The sequence below is a fragment of the Camelus ferus genome, chromosome 13 (assembly GCF_009834535.1).
Source record: "Camelus ferus isolate YT-003-E chromosome 13, BCGSAC_Cfer_1.0, whole genome shotgun sequence".
NCBI lineage: Eukaryota > Metazoa > Chordata > Mammalia > Artiodactyla > Camelidae > Camelus > Camelus ferus.
The window spans coordinates 28,824,758-28,841,823 of NC_045708.1; the positions used below are offsets into that span (position 1 = coordinate 28,824,758).

Below are 17,066 nucleotides of genomic sequence, written 5' to 3' on the forward strand. Positions count from 1 at the left end.
AATGAATGAATGAATGACAGAGAAAGGGCTTCTCCACCGGAAGAGCTGGGCGGCCAAGTGTTCTCTTGGGACCTCTGTCAGGAAACGAGGGCGATCTGCCAGGGTGGGGCTGTCCAGGGACTGGCAGCCCTCGGGGGGGGGGGGGGGGGGGGCGCGCTCCTCGGGTTCCGGACTCCGGGTTTTCACGAGCGCCTGCCTCCCCGAGAGGGCGGGGCCCTCGGCGGCTCCCCATGGGCGGAGCCGGCGGCTGGGCGTGCGGAACCCGCCGGAAGACGCGCGGGCTCTGGGGTTGGTGGCTACACTGCTGTGTCCAGGGACCGCACCCGGGGCTGCCCGGGCTGGGGTGAGGGCGACCCGGGGTGCGGGCAAAGGCCAAGCCGCGTCGGGAGGGCGGAGGCGCCGGGATACCAGGGCTGGGGCCCAGGAGGCGCGGCGCCGGTGGATCTGGCCGCTGCCGCCGGCCCGGCATCAGAACAGCAGTCGGCGAGGTGCATTCTCGCCCCTGTCTGCGGAAAGCCGGTTCGAGGCACCCGTCCCATTGCGGTCCCCAAAGCCCCTCTCCTGAGGGTGCGGCTGGGAAAGGACACCTTGGAGGGGCAGTGGGGGATCTGGTGCCGCAGCACCTGCCCTAGGCCGCCTCTGGGGAATTTGGAAAAGACCCCCACCCAGTCCGGAGGCCGACAGTCCTCTGGGGTTCCGAAGGAAGCCTGTGTGAACGTTGGGCGATTTTTGAAGAATCATTGTGTTGGGTAGGGGTGCGATCTGCCTATAAAAGGCTGGGAAAGAACAAAGTCTGTTATCCCCAGTCTTCTCTAAAGAGACACCCTCTGGAGCTGAAAGCCTCAAGAACGGGTGCTCTCGCGCCCCCATCTCTGATCCTACCAGCTTCCAAGGCCGGTCTGGTGAGTAGGAGGCTACGTTCGCAGCCTGTGTCTGTTAAGTCTGTAAGTCCGAGGTAGGCATATCTGGGAGCAATGAGAAGGGGCATCCTCGAAATAAAGCTTCTCTGTCTTTAACTGTTTCCTAAGTAAGATTTGAAAGTTTCTCCACTTGGGTTGCAAACCATTTTACATTTTATATATTCAGGGGCAGGATATTTTCCACATGCTCCAATCCATAGGCTCCTTTCTCTGCATCAGTCACAGCTAAAAACAAAAAGAAGCCAAATACCCTGTCCCACAAACTTCAAAAAATTAGGCCGGCTTTCTTTCCACGGAGCTAACACTAGGACTGTTCTTGGGGCCCAGGTACACTGGATCTGGTCGCTGTGGAGACCTGTTCAGATGCCAGGGGGTTCGATGGGATGATAGATTTGGGTTGTTTCCAAATTTTCCCTTTACAAACAGTTCTGCAATAGTCCTCATTATACATCAAGTTCTCTACTTCCTCCATTTGAAGTCATACCCCTCTCCCCCAATTTTTACATTTTCTGAAACCAGGGTGCGTCTTAACAGAGAGGTTTAGAGGAGCTGCCACTGCTGGACATCCATGTGGGTGGCAATGTGTCTGTCACTGCTTGCCCATGTGAAAACTTGGCTATGTGATTGTTCCATCAGCTGAGATACTCAGACTTTAAATTCAGATCTGTAATTGTTTTTTTTTTTAAACTTAGATAATGCTGTGATGCAACATTAAAGCAAAAGGTCTATAATAATGTTTATTAAGGGTTTACTGTATGCAAACATTTTTTCAATTAATCAGTGCACCCTATGAAGTACAATTATCCCCATTTTCTAGATGAAGAAACTGAAGCTCAGAGAGTTGAAGTACCTTAGAGCTTTTAAGTACAAATGTCAGAATTCTAACCCAGGCTGTCTGAGGTCTAAGCTTATCCTCTTAACTCCCAAATCTGTGTCCAGGCAGAAGATACATGTGCTTACAAGGAGGGAGGTCAAGGCAGAGCCTCTGAGTGTGTGTGGGTCTTTGGCTGTGTGTGTGTGTGTGTGTGTGTGTGTGTGTGTGTGTGTAACTGGGAGATAGAGCCACATGCAAAGCATTGGTTCTACTTATTCCCATATTGATGCCAAATCCTTGTTTTTGGATCTTTTGCAGCTCTAAGTATATTTCTGCAAGTTCTGGAGGTTGGAGCTGTATGATCAGTTTTCTGGATCCCTCGTCTCCTGCCTTTTTCTCTGCTAGAAGAATATAAAGAAGCATGTACTCAGACCTACTCAACCGGCTGCCTCCCAAGGAGGCAGTACTTGATTTAAGAGAGGAGCCAGTGTTTCAGAGCTATTAAAGCCACATCAGCCTCTAGGAGCCACCAGGTTCTCCTGCCGCAGGGACACGCCAAAGTCCTGAGGGCAGGAGGCTGTGATCAGAGGAGGACCATGCAACTTTGATGCCTCTCAGCGTAGGCTCTGGCCGGTTCCTCACTGGGAAGTGGACAAGGCCAGTCAGGCAGCAGCATCATGCTGCAGCAGCTCCTGATCACCCTGCCCACAGACACCAGCACCTGGGTGAAGCTGCACCATCCAGAGAAGGCCAAGGAGGGGCCGCCCCTGTGGGAGGATGTGACGAAGATGTTTGAAGGAGAAGGTGAGGGTAGAATGATGGACTCGGGAGGGAGGAGGGGGAAGGGTTCTCAAGTTATGTGTGGAAAGGTAGGTACACACTTCATGGTGGGAGCCCCTTGGGGAGAAAATTGGAGGAAAGCACTTCCTTGGGGCTCATGCTTATGGCTTTGGGGACGGGACTGCTATGAGAGAAAATGTTGGGCTCTCAGCACTGAATCCTGGTCACACGTTCCCCATGCTGCTCCCATCCCCTATCCTCAAATAAACACATGACAGAAGACAGAATCCAGGGTGTTACCCACCAGCGGCTCCCAAGTGTATCCGTGCGATTCACAGACAGCGGGGTCAAAGGTTTCTACCCCCTTAAGCCCTCCAGTGGTTTTCCTTCTTAAGTTTCAGTCATTTTAGCCCCAAACCAACATTTTTTCTTTCTTTTCCTCTCCTGCAAAGTGGAAGGAATGACATGCTTGGTTACTCTCATTTTATCTTTAAATGTATGAGTTCAGTGGGAAACATGTCCAAGGTTACACATTATTTAGTGGTCTGATCAGGATAGATGGATGGACAGAGGAATTCCTATGTTTTATGTGGTCTCTTAGTTCATACCTTTAAGTCTTCAGATTCAGCCTGTATTTACTGTATTCTAGCTCTGTCAGGCAGGGTCTTTGCTAAGCATCCTGACAGATGGAAAAATGAGTAATGATCCCTAATGCTAATTATGAGTTGATAGAAACAGACACATACCCAGATCAAAAGAATAGAATGGAGCCCAAGAATATTCTATGGTAAAATTGTTGTGGAAGACAGGAGACAGGAAACAATCTTCTGATTGTACTTAGAGCAGTTTTCACAAAGCAGATGCTATTAAACTGGGCTTTAGAAGATGTCTAAATTTTTTTTAACATTTTTTATTGATTTATAATCATTTTACAATGTTGTGTCAAATTCCAGTGTTCAGCACAGTTTTTCAGTCATACTGTCTAAGTTTTTGATGGAAGAGTCAGAGAAAGGATACAAAAGTTGGGTACCTTGAAAAGTGGTTCAGAGAATGGAGACTCTTCCAGTCTAACAGGGTTAAGAATGTGGTTGACATGTGTCCCACAGGTAAAGGATGGTGGTTAGAGGAAATCAGTGCTGGGGAGAAACGCTTCAGGCAGCTTGTAGAGCGCCTTGAAGTCCATGGGAAGTGTCTATATTGTTCTTCCTTGTCAGGAATCTTTGAACAAAGGCATGGTCTGGTGGATCTGTGCTTTTGGACCATCATCGACCATTGGGAAATATTAATGCCCAAAGCAATGCCCTGCAGCTCCTCCTCACTAAGGAGGCTCCAGTCTGCTCTTGAGTCACTCTCAGTGTCCCTCTTTGTGAATGTATGAGAGAGGAGCCACATTCAGCAGGTCTGCAGGCAGCTTTTCTATTTGGGGGATTTGGGGAGATACAAACTTCATAGCTCTTTTCCTTCTTCAGCTCTGCTGTCTCAGGATGCTGATGAGACCCAGGGAGGAAGTTTAAAGGATGAAGTGACCCCCAGGTCCCCGACAGCAAAATTCCAGGTGGGTTGGAGTTTCCTGTCACTTTCTTGACATGCTTCTTGGTTTTTAAGATTATAACTTGCCTTTTGTTTTGGAGTTGGGGTGTGTTGAGGCTAACAAGTTCAACCCAGGGAGCTCAGTGCAAGTTGCTCTCGTATAGAAAACTGGGCCCCAGTGGCAGCAGTTTCTCTACTCATAGAAAGCTTGTTTCTAACTGACATCTAGGTCTAACATTGTGAAAATTTCTGTAGAGAAAGCAAAACGAGTGACATAATTCTAGCCCCTAAAACCCAACAGATACCCCTGGGATCTAAGCTAAACCTTAATTTTTATGAGTATTTTATACTTAAAACTTGTGAGAAAGAAAGTTCTGACATTCTTCGTGAGGTGCACATATCACTTCATGAGGTGGTTCTTAGAATAGTACCAGGAGCAGAGCTGAAACTGCAGCCAAAGGAGACATGAGTGGAGAAGAAATGGTCAGACCACACACATTAGACACGCTGTGTGGTTACAGCAGGGTGTGGAAACGGTGTCCTCACTGCCTGGTGGAAGTGGAAGTGAAACAAAAGGAAAACTATGAAATAAATGAGAGATGAGGACTTGAGTAAGTGATGTTATTCAAGGACAGAAGAGTTTTAAGAGAGAAGAACCTGAGTTCTGAAAGTAGTATAGGATTTGAACTTATCTCTTGTATCTACTTGCTCAGTGTTTTTTTTTTAGGTGTTTACAATCCCAGTTTCCTCAGCTAATTCAGATACTAACACCCTGTAGGACTGAAATGCATTCCAGGAGTATTTCCAGTAATATAGAAGCAGTAATAATAGTCTAATGTTTGAAGAGTTATCTCCACATTCAACTTATCTGGAATTCTGATTTTTTATCTCCTGACATATATCAGAAACTGATGGGATTTTTAGCACTGGAAAAGATTAAACTTATTAAAATTGAGCTCTAGTTTACGTATAGGAAAATACACTTAAGAAAGTGTTTAGTTCTATTTTGACATATTTATACACCATGTAACCAAATCAAGATACAGAACATTTCCACCATCTCAGAATGTTTCCTTGTGCCCCTTTCCAGTCAAAGCTCTGTTTTGCCCCTAGTAGAGAATACATGGGATCTCTGCATTATTTCTTATAACTGCATATAAATCTATAATGAAATTATATTAATATATAATAAATGTATAATCTCAAAGAGTTTATTTTAAAAAAGAAATCTATATACTGCAGTTGTTGGTAGTAGTCTATAAATGTCAATTAGGTTAAGTTGGCTGATAGGTTGTTCAAACTATATCTTTGATGAATTTTTGTCTACTTCTCTCATTTACTGAAAGGAGTGTTGAAATCTCTAATTAATGTGGTTAATTAAAGGGTCTAAATCTCCCTTTAGTTATGTCAACTCTATTTTATTTATTTTGAATTCTGAAACGTGTAGGATTGTTGTCTTCTTGATGAATTGACCATTTATCACTATGAAATATTTCTTCTTTATGCCTAATAATATTCTTTTTCCTTAGCCCAGTTTATCTGATTTAACGTAGCTCCTTCAGTGTTCTTTTAGTTATTGTTTGTATGGTATAGCTTTATCCATTCTTTTACTTTTAACCTATCTGTGTCTTTATATTAAAAGTGTGACCTTCTTAAATATAGGTGGGTCTTGCTTGCTTAGCCCATTTACAGTTACATAATCATTGATATGGTGGGATTTAAGTGTATACTCTTGTTCTTTGTTTGCTGTTTGTCAAATCTACTCTTTGTTTCTTGGTTGCTCCTCTCCTGCCTTCTTTTAGGTTGTGTAGTCTTTTAATATTCCATTTTATGTCCTCTAGTGACTTTTATAGCTATACTTCTTTGATCTGTTTTTAGTGGTTGCTCTAGCCATTACAATATGCATTTTAAAATTTTTATTTATTTATTTATTTATTTATTTTATTGAAGTACAATCAATTACGATGTGTCAGTTTCTGGTGTACAGCACAATGTCCCAGTCATGCATGTACATACATATATTCATTTTCATATTTTTACAATATGCATTTTTAACATGTCACCATTGAATATTATACTGCTTCACATATAATATGAAAGCGTCATTTCCCCACTTACCCTTCCCATTCTTTGTGTATTGTCATCGCGCCTCTCTCTTTACATGTTATCCACCCCACAGTACATTGTTCTTATTTTTGCTTTTAACAGTAAATTGTCTTATAAGGAATTAAGAAAAGGAAAAAAATCGAGTCTTTCATATTTGCCCACATATTTACCAATTCAGGCACTTTTCATTCCTTCCTTTAGTTCCAAGTTTCTAAATGGCATCATTTCCCTTCAGCCTAAAGAACATCTCTTAGCATTTCCTGTAGTGTGGGTATTCTGGTGACAAATTCTCGCAGCATCTGTCTTTATGTGGTCTTCCTATTTGAGGATCTTTTACTGGATATAGAGTTCTAGGGTGGCTGTTTTTCCCTTTAAACACTAAAGATGTTCCATGATCTTTTAGCTTGTATTGTTTCGGATGAAAAGTCAGCTATTATTCTTATTCTTCCCATAAATGTGATGTCTTTCTGTTCGTTTCTTTGTTTTATACCAACTTTTCTTGTTTTTTGTTTGTTTGTTTGTTTCTCCTTTCCTACCTTCTTTTCACTACTTTTATGATCTTCCCTTTTATCTTTGCTCTTCAGAAGTTTTAATGAGATGCATAGACGTAGTACTTTTTTTTTTTTTTGAGTTTTTTTTTGGGGGGATGGTTTGTTGAGCTTTTGGATTCATGGGTTAATGTTTTTAAATTAAATTTGGAAATTTGTTTGGCCTTTATTTCTTCAAATACTTTTTTTTTTTTTTACCCATTCTCTCTTCTTCTTCTGAGATTCTAACTACATATATATTAGACTATTTGATATTATCCCAGGGTTTTCTCTCTCTCTTTCTCTCTCTCTTGGTGTTTCAGTTTGTATACTTTCTATTGACCTGCCTTAAGTTTCACTGATCTTGTCTTCATCAGGGTCCAATCTGCTATTCAGCGTAGCCAGTAAATTTTGCAGATCTTTTATTTGCCAGTTGTAGAATTTTCTTTCAGTTCTTTTTTAGCCTTTCTTTCTCCTCGGTTACCCTGGTGTTTTCACCTATTCATATTTTATTATAAATTCTTCAACATACATTTAAATAATTGCTTTAAACTTCTTGTCTGCTAATTCCAGTGACCTGGTTACCTGGGATTTTGCTTCTTTTGATTTTTATTTTCTTGTTTATAGGTCAGATTTTCTTCCTTCTTTACATATCTAATAATTTTTTTTATTGCAATTCAGATATTGTGTATAAAAGAACAGAGGAGAATGACGTATGCATAGGTAGGCCCATTTCTCCATCAGCCTGGAAGGACTTTGGTGTTGAGGAGATTAACTCTCTTCGACAAAACTTCGGATGCATGGCCTTTTGGCCAAGCGTCTGTGATTTCATATTGTTGGAACATTTGTTGTATCCCTGGGGGTTGCAGCTTACTATAAGTTTGCTGTGGCTGAACCAAGAAAGAAGGCATATGCAGATTTCTGCAGAAATTAGGATTCCATGAAAGGTTTTGAGGAGATGAGGAAGGTGGGTATCTTTCAGAGTGCAAAGTGATTTTGGAATGTGAAGAATTTCTTTCGGTTGAGTTCCATGGAGGTTTATCCCTGACCTGTGTTCCTCAACTGAAACGTGAATATCTGGGCTAAGGACTAGTTTCTCTTAATAAATAATTAACAAATTAAAAATACATGAATATACATATATTCGTTTTCATATTCCTTTTCACCTTAAGCTACTACAAGATGTCAAATACAGAAACTGATACAACATTGTAAACTGACTATACTTCAATTAAAAAGAAGTTTAAAAAAAACTGAGTGGAAGAAGCAATGAACTAGTCTCAACATCAAATCAAATCAAGTGAAGTGAATAAATATCCACTGAGCACCAAAAAATAATATATATATATGAATAGATAGATAGATAGATATAGTCTGTTTGTTTGGTCTGTTCTGTTTATTTCCAGAAGACTCTAAGGTCTTTCCTCTGACTGGTGATTAAGGTGAGGGACTGAGTATTCATGTTTTCCCTAGAGCTGTGGCTGCATTCTGGCTGACATACACTTTGAGTTCACTTCTGATTAACCCAGCTACCTCTGCTGAGGGGCTGATCCGTTTTAATCCCTTCAGTATTTGAGCTAAGGAGAGGTAAGACCGCAGTTCCAGACAGTTCTGTTCATCTTGCATTAAACTCCAGCAGGGCCCCAGAATTTCAGCTCGGCAGGAACACACTGGTTTCTTTGTGACAGTAAGTGCTGAAAGCCTCTCTCTCCCCTCCCCCAGCCCCTCTGATCTCATTTCCTCCCATTCTCCCCTTCGCTAGCCCACCTCCAGCAATGCTGGCCACTCTCTTGTTCCTCAGACAAGCCAAAGATGCTCTCACCTCAGGTCTTTTGTCCCTGCCTGGAATGCTGTCCCCTCAGATGTCCATGTGGCTCTTCCTCACTGAATTCATGTCTCTGGTCAAATAGCACCCTTGCAGGAAGTCCTTCCCCAGCTATTCTGCACGAAAGGTCCTCACTGTGACTCTCCCTGTTTCCCTATCCTACTTCATTTTTTTCTAAGACACATATGACCATCTATCCTCTATATTTAGTTACTTATTTATATTTACTTCTTACTTCTCTATATTTAGTTACTTAATCTCCAGAGAATCGCCAAACAGATCCAGAGGAGGCTCCCAGTAAAACCAGTTTAGAATCTCTCAGGATTTAGAGTACTGTCAGACATCTTGGACCTTGATGGAGGTGGTCTGACTGAAAAGGAATATATTTGATGTTCTAGGAACTGTTGACCTTCAAGGACATATGTGTGGACTTCACCCAGGAGGAGTGGAAGCAGCTGGCCCCTGATCACCAGAATCTGTACCGGGAAGTGATGCTGGAGAACTATGGGCACCTAGTCTCAGTGGGTAAGGATGGGCTAAACCTACATCCAGAAACCTGCCTATTACAGGAGAGTCATAATTTCTTAATTATTAAATGTTGTGGATTCCCTGGAGTTTGGCCTTGGGTTCAGTATTGGAGATAGATATCTCATTCCTTTGAAAATCAAGCTAGAGCGTATCTGAACCTCCTTTCTTGGGGGAACAATTTTACTTTGTAGAACGAGAATAGAAAGACGTGCTGCGGTGCCCCTTTCCATTTTGAGAGACCCTAAATGCCAGATGACTGGAACTACATGCTAGGGATGGTTCTTCAACCTTAGCAGAAATATTCATACTCTTTTTTCACTCCATAAGCAGGATATCAACTTTCCAAACCTAGTGTGATTTCCCAGTTGGAGAAAGGAGAGGAGCCATGGATGACAGAGAAAGAAGGCCCAGGAGATCTGAGTTCAGGTGAGACCAAGGCAGATGGTACCTTTTAATATGTAGGCCAGAGAGGGGGAGAGCATAGCTCAGTGGTGGAGTGCATGCTTAGCATGCATGAGGTCCTATGTTCAATCCCCAGTATCTCCATTAAATAAACAAACAAACAAACCTAATTCCCCCCCAAAAAAACAAACAGAACAAACAAACAAACAAAAAACACATTCATCATAGTCCCTACCACCTGATATGAACTGCATTCATGGGACATGTGTATAAGAACATTCAGGCAACCAATATATAGGCCAGAGAGCCCCACATCTCCCCAGGCTGTGGGGAAGGCTGAGGCCAGTGGACAAGCACTGAACCCGATTTCACCCCTCCCTTTGCCACCCTTTTCCTTCAGCTGACCTTGCAAAGCTCTCTCTGGAGTTGGAGGGAAGAGAAGTCTTCTCTTCATTAAGGTTAAACTTGATTTTTCCTCTTTCTTCAGCATCCTAAAGTCTGCCAATCGAGAGTTCCTTTCTTAAGCAGTCAGATGTACGTCGTCTCTCCTCACAGAAAACAGATCTCTGGTCAGGACTGCCATCGCATTCTACAGATCTTTACTCTTCTCTCTTGCATTCTGTCTCCACAGTCCCCCAGCTTCCATTTTACAATCCCAATTCTGTTCTCACTCGCTTTTTGACTCATGTATCTTAATCTATTGTGACAATTACTTTGTTATGGAAATTTCTGCAAGAAAAATTACCACAGGATTCCTTCTCATCAAGTCCAGTGGTCTTTAACAATCTCCTTAACTTTGCTTTTATTATGAAATATTTAGACATTCAGAAAGGCATAGAGAAAATTATAAATTTCTGTGTAGCTTCCAGTTGGATTAAGAAATAGAAGAGTTGAAGCCCCACTGTTTCCCTCTTACCTTTTGAAATAACCAGCTCTTCTGAGGTTAAATATTTTCATTGCTATATGTGTCTTCATACTTTTATGTCATGTGGTGTATATCCCCGAACAATATATAATACTATTTTGCATGTTCTTATTCTTTAAATAAACGGTATATATGCTTCTCCCACTTGCTTTTCTCTTTCAACACTGTTGATATTTACCCATATTGCTCTGGTTCATTCATTTCCATTGTATTCATAAACTACACTTTATCCATTTTCCTGTTGATAGACATTTGTAGTGTTCCTGAATTTGGGGGTTACAAAGATGCTGCAGTAAATCTTCGTGTATGTATATTCTCATGCATATAAGCAAGTGTTTCCCTGAGATACTTGCTGGAAGCAGACTTGTTGGGCCATGGAGGAGATGCACCTCTGTTTTGCTAGGTCTCACCAAATTGCTCTTCAATGTAGTTGCACCAATTGCAGGTTTTAAGCGTTTCCAGAACTCAGCATCTTTGTCAACACTTGGCATTGTCAACCTTTCACATTTTTATAAATTTAGTGGGTGAATATGGTATTTTGTTGTTTCTTTCATTTTCCTGATGACTAATAAGAGGGAGCATATTTTTCATGTTTACTGGCCATCCATCCAGGATTTCTTTTTTGTAAATTACCTGTTTATATCCTTTGCCAGTTTTTCTATTTTTTTCCTTACTGATATATAGAAAAATATATATGTTATTTGATCATTTTTAAATTTTGCTTTTCCTATTTAGGTTTAAATCTGAATTTATTTTTTATGTAGTGTGAGGTGAGGATCTTGTTTCACCTTTTCCATGTGGATAATCAGTCCAGGAACCATTTATTGAATAGTTAATGCCACTCTGTCACCTGCCAGGTTTCCTTGAGTCTATTTCTGGACTCTATTCTGTTCCATTTTTCTATTTTCTATCCCTACTGTAATGCCAAGCTGTCTTAATTATTGTATTTCATAGTGAGACTTAATATCTTGTTCTTCAAAATCATCCTGGCTGTTGTCAGCCCCATGCTTTTCCATTTGAATTACATAATGCATGTGTCAGATTACACACATACACATTGACTGGAATAGACTTGAATTTATAGATCAATTTGGGGGGGGGCAAAATTAATAGTATGACAGTGAGTCCTCCTGTCCAGGAACATGGTATATTGCTCCACTAATTGATATTTACCAATACAAAAAAATAGTTTCAGAATTTTCCCCCATAAAAGGTCTTTTACACATGGTACATCCTTCGTCAGATTCGTCCTGAAGAACCTACATTTTGTTGCTATTGCAGATGCTATAAATTTTTTAAATGATGCCTCCTCTTTGCTGCTAGTGTGTAATAACATGATTGGTTTTGATCTTCTAGCCAGCCACCTTGTTTCACTCTGTTATTAATTCCAATCATTTGTCCATTCTCCTGGGATTTGTCTTTTTCAACTTATAATAATGAAAATAATAATAAAAGCTACCACAAATGTTCTTTCCCTGCCTCTGGGTGAAATCTCAAAGAGGTCCTGTAGATAGTCCAGTCCCTTTAAATAACAAGAACAGTCTGATTTTAGTGAAATGTTTAGTTCGGTGCAATAATAAAAACTCCCAACCTCAAAGTTAAATCTTCTCTCCTCCCCTAGCTTGGACCTGCTTCAGCTTGGATACTGAATTGGAGGGGGTCATAGATGGCCTGTTCTCTCTCTCCCTCTCCTCTTCTTCTCTTCCTCTTTCCCTATTTGGGGGCCTGCAGAGCACAGACTTTATTATGGCCTCTATTCATTTAGAATTTGGAATTTGGAAGTACTAATGATCCTTCTATGTTGATCAAAAACCCTACGAGAAGTCACACTATTCAGGAATACAGAGCTGTCAGTTGAAATATTAGTCATGGTACAATAAATTATCAAGTAAAAAAAAACAGTCAGAATTTTAAAGGTTAAAGGATATTTTCATAGAACATAACAATCGTTGCAACATAGCAGGCTGGGTTTCTTACATAAATAACACTTCCTGGGACAGGTGAATAACTACAGGAAGCAAAACAATGTGTGAATATTAATACAAGTTTCAATAATAGAGAGCTTGACATTCTTGTGAATGTTCTTACTTCAAACCTCATTTTTTGAACTGGCTGGAGTGGGAAAAGGGAAATCTTTTCATCTTTCTGAGAATGTTTTCCAAAGTAATTATCAATTAAAAAGACATATTGTTAGTTCAAAATTTGTAGATACTGACAGGTATATGTAGAATAGATAAGATTATACTGTATAGCACAGGGAAATATATACAAGATCTTGTGGTAGCTCACAGCAAAAAAAAATGTGACAATGAATATATGTATGTTCATGTATAACTGAAAAATTGTGCTCTACACTGGAATCTAACACAGCATCGGAAAATGACTATAACTCAATAAAAAAAGTTTTTAAAAAAAGGCATATTGTTAAGACACAGCCCTGAAATTTCATTATTTAGTATTAATAGAAAAGGAATAAAATGTTCAATTTTTAACTCTGTATGTAAAAATCACACTTTTACCCTGTTTGTTCTTTTTTTTTTAATTGAAGTATAGTCAGTTTACAATGTTGTGTCAGTTTCTGGTGTATAGCATAATAGTTCAGTCATGCATATACATACATATATTCATTTTCACATTCGTTTCCATTATAGGTTACTGCAAGATATTGAACATAGTTCCCTGTGCTATACAGTAGAAATCTGTTGTCATTGTTTCTTAATTTAATTTCCCATTTCCTCTCCAGGCTACATAACCATATATAAATATAGTCAAAATCTCATGTACTTTATATGTATTGTTATCTAAATCTCTATTCCATACCCAGTATAATAATTGATTTTTCAGAGCATAATGAAGATGAGTTATGTGCATTTATCCATTTCTTTCAGACTTGAAGAGTAAGACAGAAACCAGTGCGTCAACTGCAAAGAACGACATTTTACAGAAACAGTTAAATCACGGCACGATGATGGGAAAGTTCATGAGGGATGATGTCATGTATTCCACATGGAGAAAAGTCTCCAAATATGATGATGAGTTAGAAAGGCACCATGATACCCCTGAAAGAGACGCGAGACAACCCATCTTGACTCACAAGAGGAGAGGCCAAGAAACTGACAAATTCGGCAAAAATATTGTGAGTTCAGATGTTGTTATAGAACAGAAGCACCGTAAGTGTGACACACCTAGAAGGCGAAACAGATGCAAACTAGATGTAATTAACCATCCAACGAGTTACATAAGAACAAAAACCTATGAATGTAATATATGTGAAAAGGCCTTCAAACAACCCATTCACCTTACTGAACACATGAGAATTCATACGGGTGAGAAACCTTTCAGGTGTAAGGAATGTGGAAGGGCCTTTAGTCAAAGCGCATCCCTTACAACACACCAGAGAATCCACACTGGTGAGAAACCCTTTGAATGTGAAGAATGTGGCAAAGCCTTCAGACATCGCTCATCCCTTAATCAGCACCATAGAACTCACACAGGGGAGAAACCCTACGTATGTGATAAATGTCAGAAAGCTTTCAGCCAGAACATTAGCTTGATCCAACATTTGAGGACTCATTCTGGAGAGAAACCCTTTACGTGCAATGAATGTGGCAAAACCTTCAGACAGATTAGACACCTTAGTGAACATATAAGAATTCATACTGGGGAGAAGCCCTATGCATGCACTGCATGTTGTAAAACTTTTAGTCATAGAGCATATCTGACGCATCACCAGAGAATCCACACTGGGGAGAGACCCTACAAATGTAAGGAATGTGGGAAAGCCTTTAGGCAGAGGATACACCTTAGCAACCACAAAACTGTTCACACAGGAGTGAAAGCGTATGAATGCAACCGCTGTGGGAAAGCCTACAGGCATGATTCATCCTTTAAGAAACATCAGAGGCATCACACAGGAGAAAAACCTTATGAATGTAATGAATGTGGAAAAGCCTTCAGCTATAATTCATCTCTTACTCGACACCATGAAATACACAGGAGGAATGCCTTCCAAAATAATGCGTAAAAACAGATTATTCAACATGAGAACAAAAACCAAGTCTAAATCAGTCATTCTATGCTTTGAATTTCAGGACTGTAAATCTGAGGAATTGACATAATGATGCCAACTTCTGATTTTGCCCACCATGTAAATAAATGCTACATTGGTAACTACTGATACCTCCATACAAAGTACTTAATCAAGAATAAAGGATGACCCTTCAAATTAAATTCAACAGAATAGAAAATTCATACATTATTATTTTTATGATTTCATGGTAGATTAAATATCTTCATGGGCAATGACTGATTTTTCAGACTGGCATTTGGAAACTACTGTTTGAAATATCACCACCCCTATTTTTTTAATTAAAATTTTATTTTTTTTAAAAGGGAAAACTTTCACATGGTATGAAGTTCATAAGACACAGTCATTTTTACAAGTGAAAAGCCTTCTTCCATCCCCCACCACAAAATTTACCTAGAAGTAACCGTTTTTTATAACTAGTGTTTTGTGCGCCTTTCCAGAGATTTTTCAGTTTACATCCAAGAGAATGCAAATACACATTTTTTCTTTTTAACAATAAATAGCAGCCTCCTATACAGATGCATCTGCATGTTACATTTATTGCTTCACCGTATATCATGGAGGTCATTCCATATCAGTAAATAAAGTGCCTACTCATTCTTTTTCATAGCTGCAGAGTATTCCATGATTTGAATATACTTTAGCCATTTCACTACAGATGGACTTTTTTGGATTTCTGATCTTTTGTTTATATGATCTTGCAATGAGTAGTCAACATTTTCATTTCTCACGCATATAAGTACATGCATAGGGTAAGTTCCCAGAACTGGGATTTATGTGCATTTGTATAATGGATACTGCCAAACTGACCTTCACAGAGATTGGACCAATTTATTTTCCCACCAGTAAGACATAGAACTATAGGAACCATATCCGGTGCTGAAGCATCTCCTGGACCAACAGCTCTATCATCATCCATCAAAGAAGTATCAGCTTCTCTCAATAACATAGCCTAGAAGTACCAGGTGAGCTGCATCCCCAGAAGGAGCAGCACTTGCTGTCCTTGAAGCCAGAGAGAAATGTGCATCTTATTGAATAGCAGCCAAACCCACCAAAGTTTCAGTTGGACAAGGAGAAGACATCCCTCCACCAACTGCTCTAGTCCCTGACTTCTGAACCTGGAACTGTCTGATGAATAAGAGTCCCATTAAAGAGACTGGTCCACCTGCCTTAGTAAGTATAGTCTTGGCTGTAACCCCTTTGTTTGGAACGGAGGAAAACTGACAATTGAATCAGGGTACTTAAGATGGCAGGGTATACCACAGACGATCAACTGACCACACGTAGCATTTTAAAGGATGGCTATGTTAGCAAGTTACAGTTCACATGTGGAGGGAGACAGAAACGAGCTAGGACACAGTTGTCTAATTAATAAACATTAATTAATGAATGAGCATTAATTAATTAGTTGACATTGCTTACTATGTTGTGAAAGCTGAGTGCCAAGGTCAGGACCACAATGATTTTGTACATGTTCATTTTTCATTCTGGTAAAATTTTATTAAAGTTTTAGTGATTCTGCAAAATGTTGATGGATTTCCCCTCATCTCCATCCCCACAGCCACTACTCCAGTTATAAACCAAATCCTGGCACTTAGGATCCTTCATTACATCTAGTCTTCTTTATAACTTCTTCTTCCATTTACTTCTCTCCTTCCCACACAGGCCCTGACTACATCAAATATGTTACTTGAGACTCTAAGTTGCAAGTAACAGAAATCAACTGAGGCTAGTTAAGTCTCAAAGGGAGGTGTTAATAGAAGGATATTAGTGTATCTCCTGTAATTCAAGGCAGTGATACAGTATAACGGTGGACAGAGACCAGGACCTGAAACACCGAAAACCTAGGCACAGGTTTCTCTCCATCTCTCACCTCTGCTTTGTGTTTTCTTCATTCTAGATTTTTTTTAACACCTCATTGCAAATCATGCTTACCATCAGCTTTAGATTTTACTATCTTCAGTTTCCATCACCCAGAGAAAAGCTGTCTTCTCTTTCTCGCTTATCTCAAAATCCTGGGGAAGGCCTCTTATTGGCCCAGCTTGGTCAGCTGCCCACCTCTAAACAAGTCACTTGTAGGCAGAGATTGCAGCTTCTGTGGGAACCATGTGGATGGCGTGAAGAGGTGGTGGGTGGGGTGATGGGGAGGGCTGCTGGAGCGGTGGGAGAGCAGGAGAAAGGGTTGCTGTTCCGAATCCTACTTACTCTTCAATGCCAGCTCTTCAGATCAGAACTTTAGAATTGGAGAGAGTCTATGAATTCACCTAATTGGAACTTCTCACTTTATAGATGAAGAAATGGAGAATCCTCTTCTTTAATTACTCATGTCCTTTCACCTGAGTCATATTTTCGAGCACTTATTCTGAGTTGTTAGTCTAGCTTTCCAAACACTTGCCCTTAATAACTTAACACATCTGCACTTTGCCATTATAAGGGTTTTACTTCTTAGATCTCCTTTTGCCCCAAGAAGATCTTTCAAAAGTCATGCTTCAGAGCCTACCCATTGGCTCTGCCTTTTATCAGTGCCTATTCATTCATTCTACTTAACCCACAGGCACTTCTTCTGCGGTTATGTGAATGTTCTTCCCCAGAGCTGTGTCCTTAGGCATATCGTCTTCTCAA

At 40.3% G+C, this 17,066-nt stretch overlaps 1 protein-coding gene across 2 annotated transcripts; it reads left to right on the top strand.

The window, feature by feature from the left end:
- Nucleotides 1-261: 261 nt before the first annotated feature.
- Nucleotides 262-15,965, top strand: ZFP69 (ZFP69 zinc finger protein). 2 transcript variants are annotated; one of them, XM_006174507.3, is made up of 6 exons: nt 262-902; nt 2,053-2,538; nt 3,984-4,069; nt 8,901-9,027; nt 9,358-9,456; nt 13,246-15,965. In XM_006174507.3, the coding sequence occupies exons 2-6, from the start codon at nt 2,412-2,414 to the stop codon at nt 14,379-14,381; spliced, it is 1,575 nt and encodes a 524-aa protein (XP_006174569.1). In that variant the 5' UTR covers nt 262-902; nt 2,053-2,411; the 3' UTR covers nt 14,382-15,965. The 2 variants fall into 2 exon arrangements, with proteins under 2 accessions (XP_006174569.1, XP_014422058.1); XM_014566572.2 differs by having other exon boundaries at nt 9,361-9,456.
- Nucleotides 15,966-17,066: the final 1,101 nt, after the last annotated feature.

Coding starts and splice junctions, on each gene's coding strand:
- ZFP69 (XM_006174507.3), top strand. CDS start 2,412: ATGCTGCAGCAGCTCCTGATCACCCTGCCCACAGACACCAGCACCTGG. Junction 2,539..3,983: donor GAAGATGTTTGAAGGAGAAG/GTGAGGGTAGAA, acceptor TTCCTTCTTCAG/CTCTGCTGTCTCAGGATGCT. Junction 9,457..13,245: donor CCCAGGAGATCTGAGTTCAG/GTGAGACCAAGG, acceptor CATTTCTTTCAG/ACTTGAAGAGTAAGACAGAA.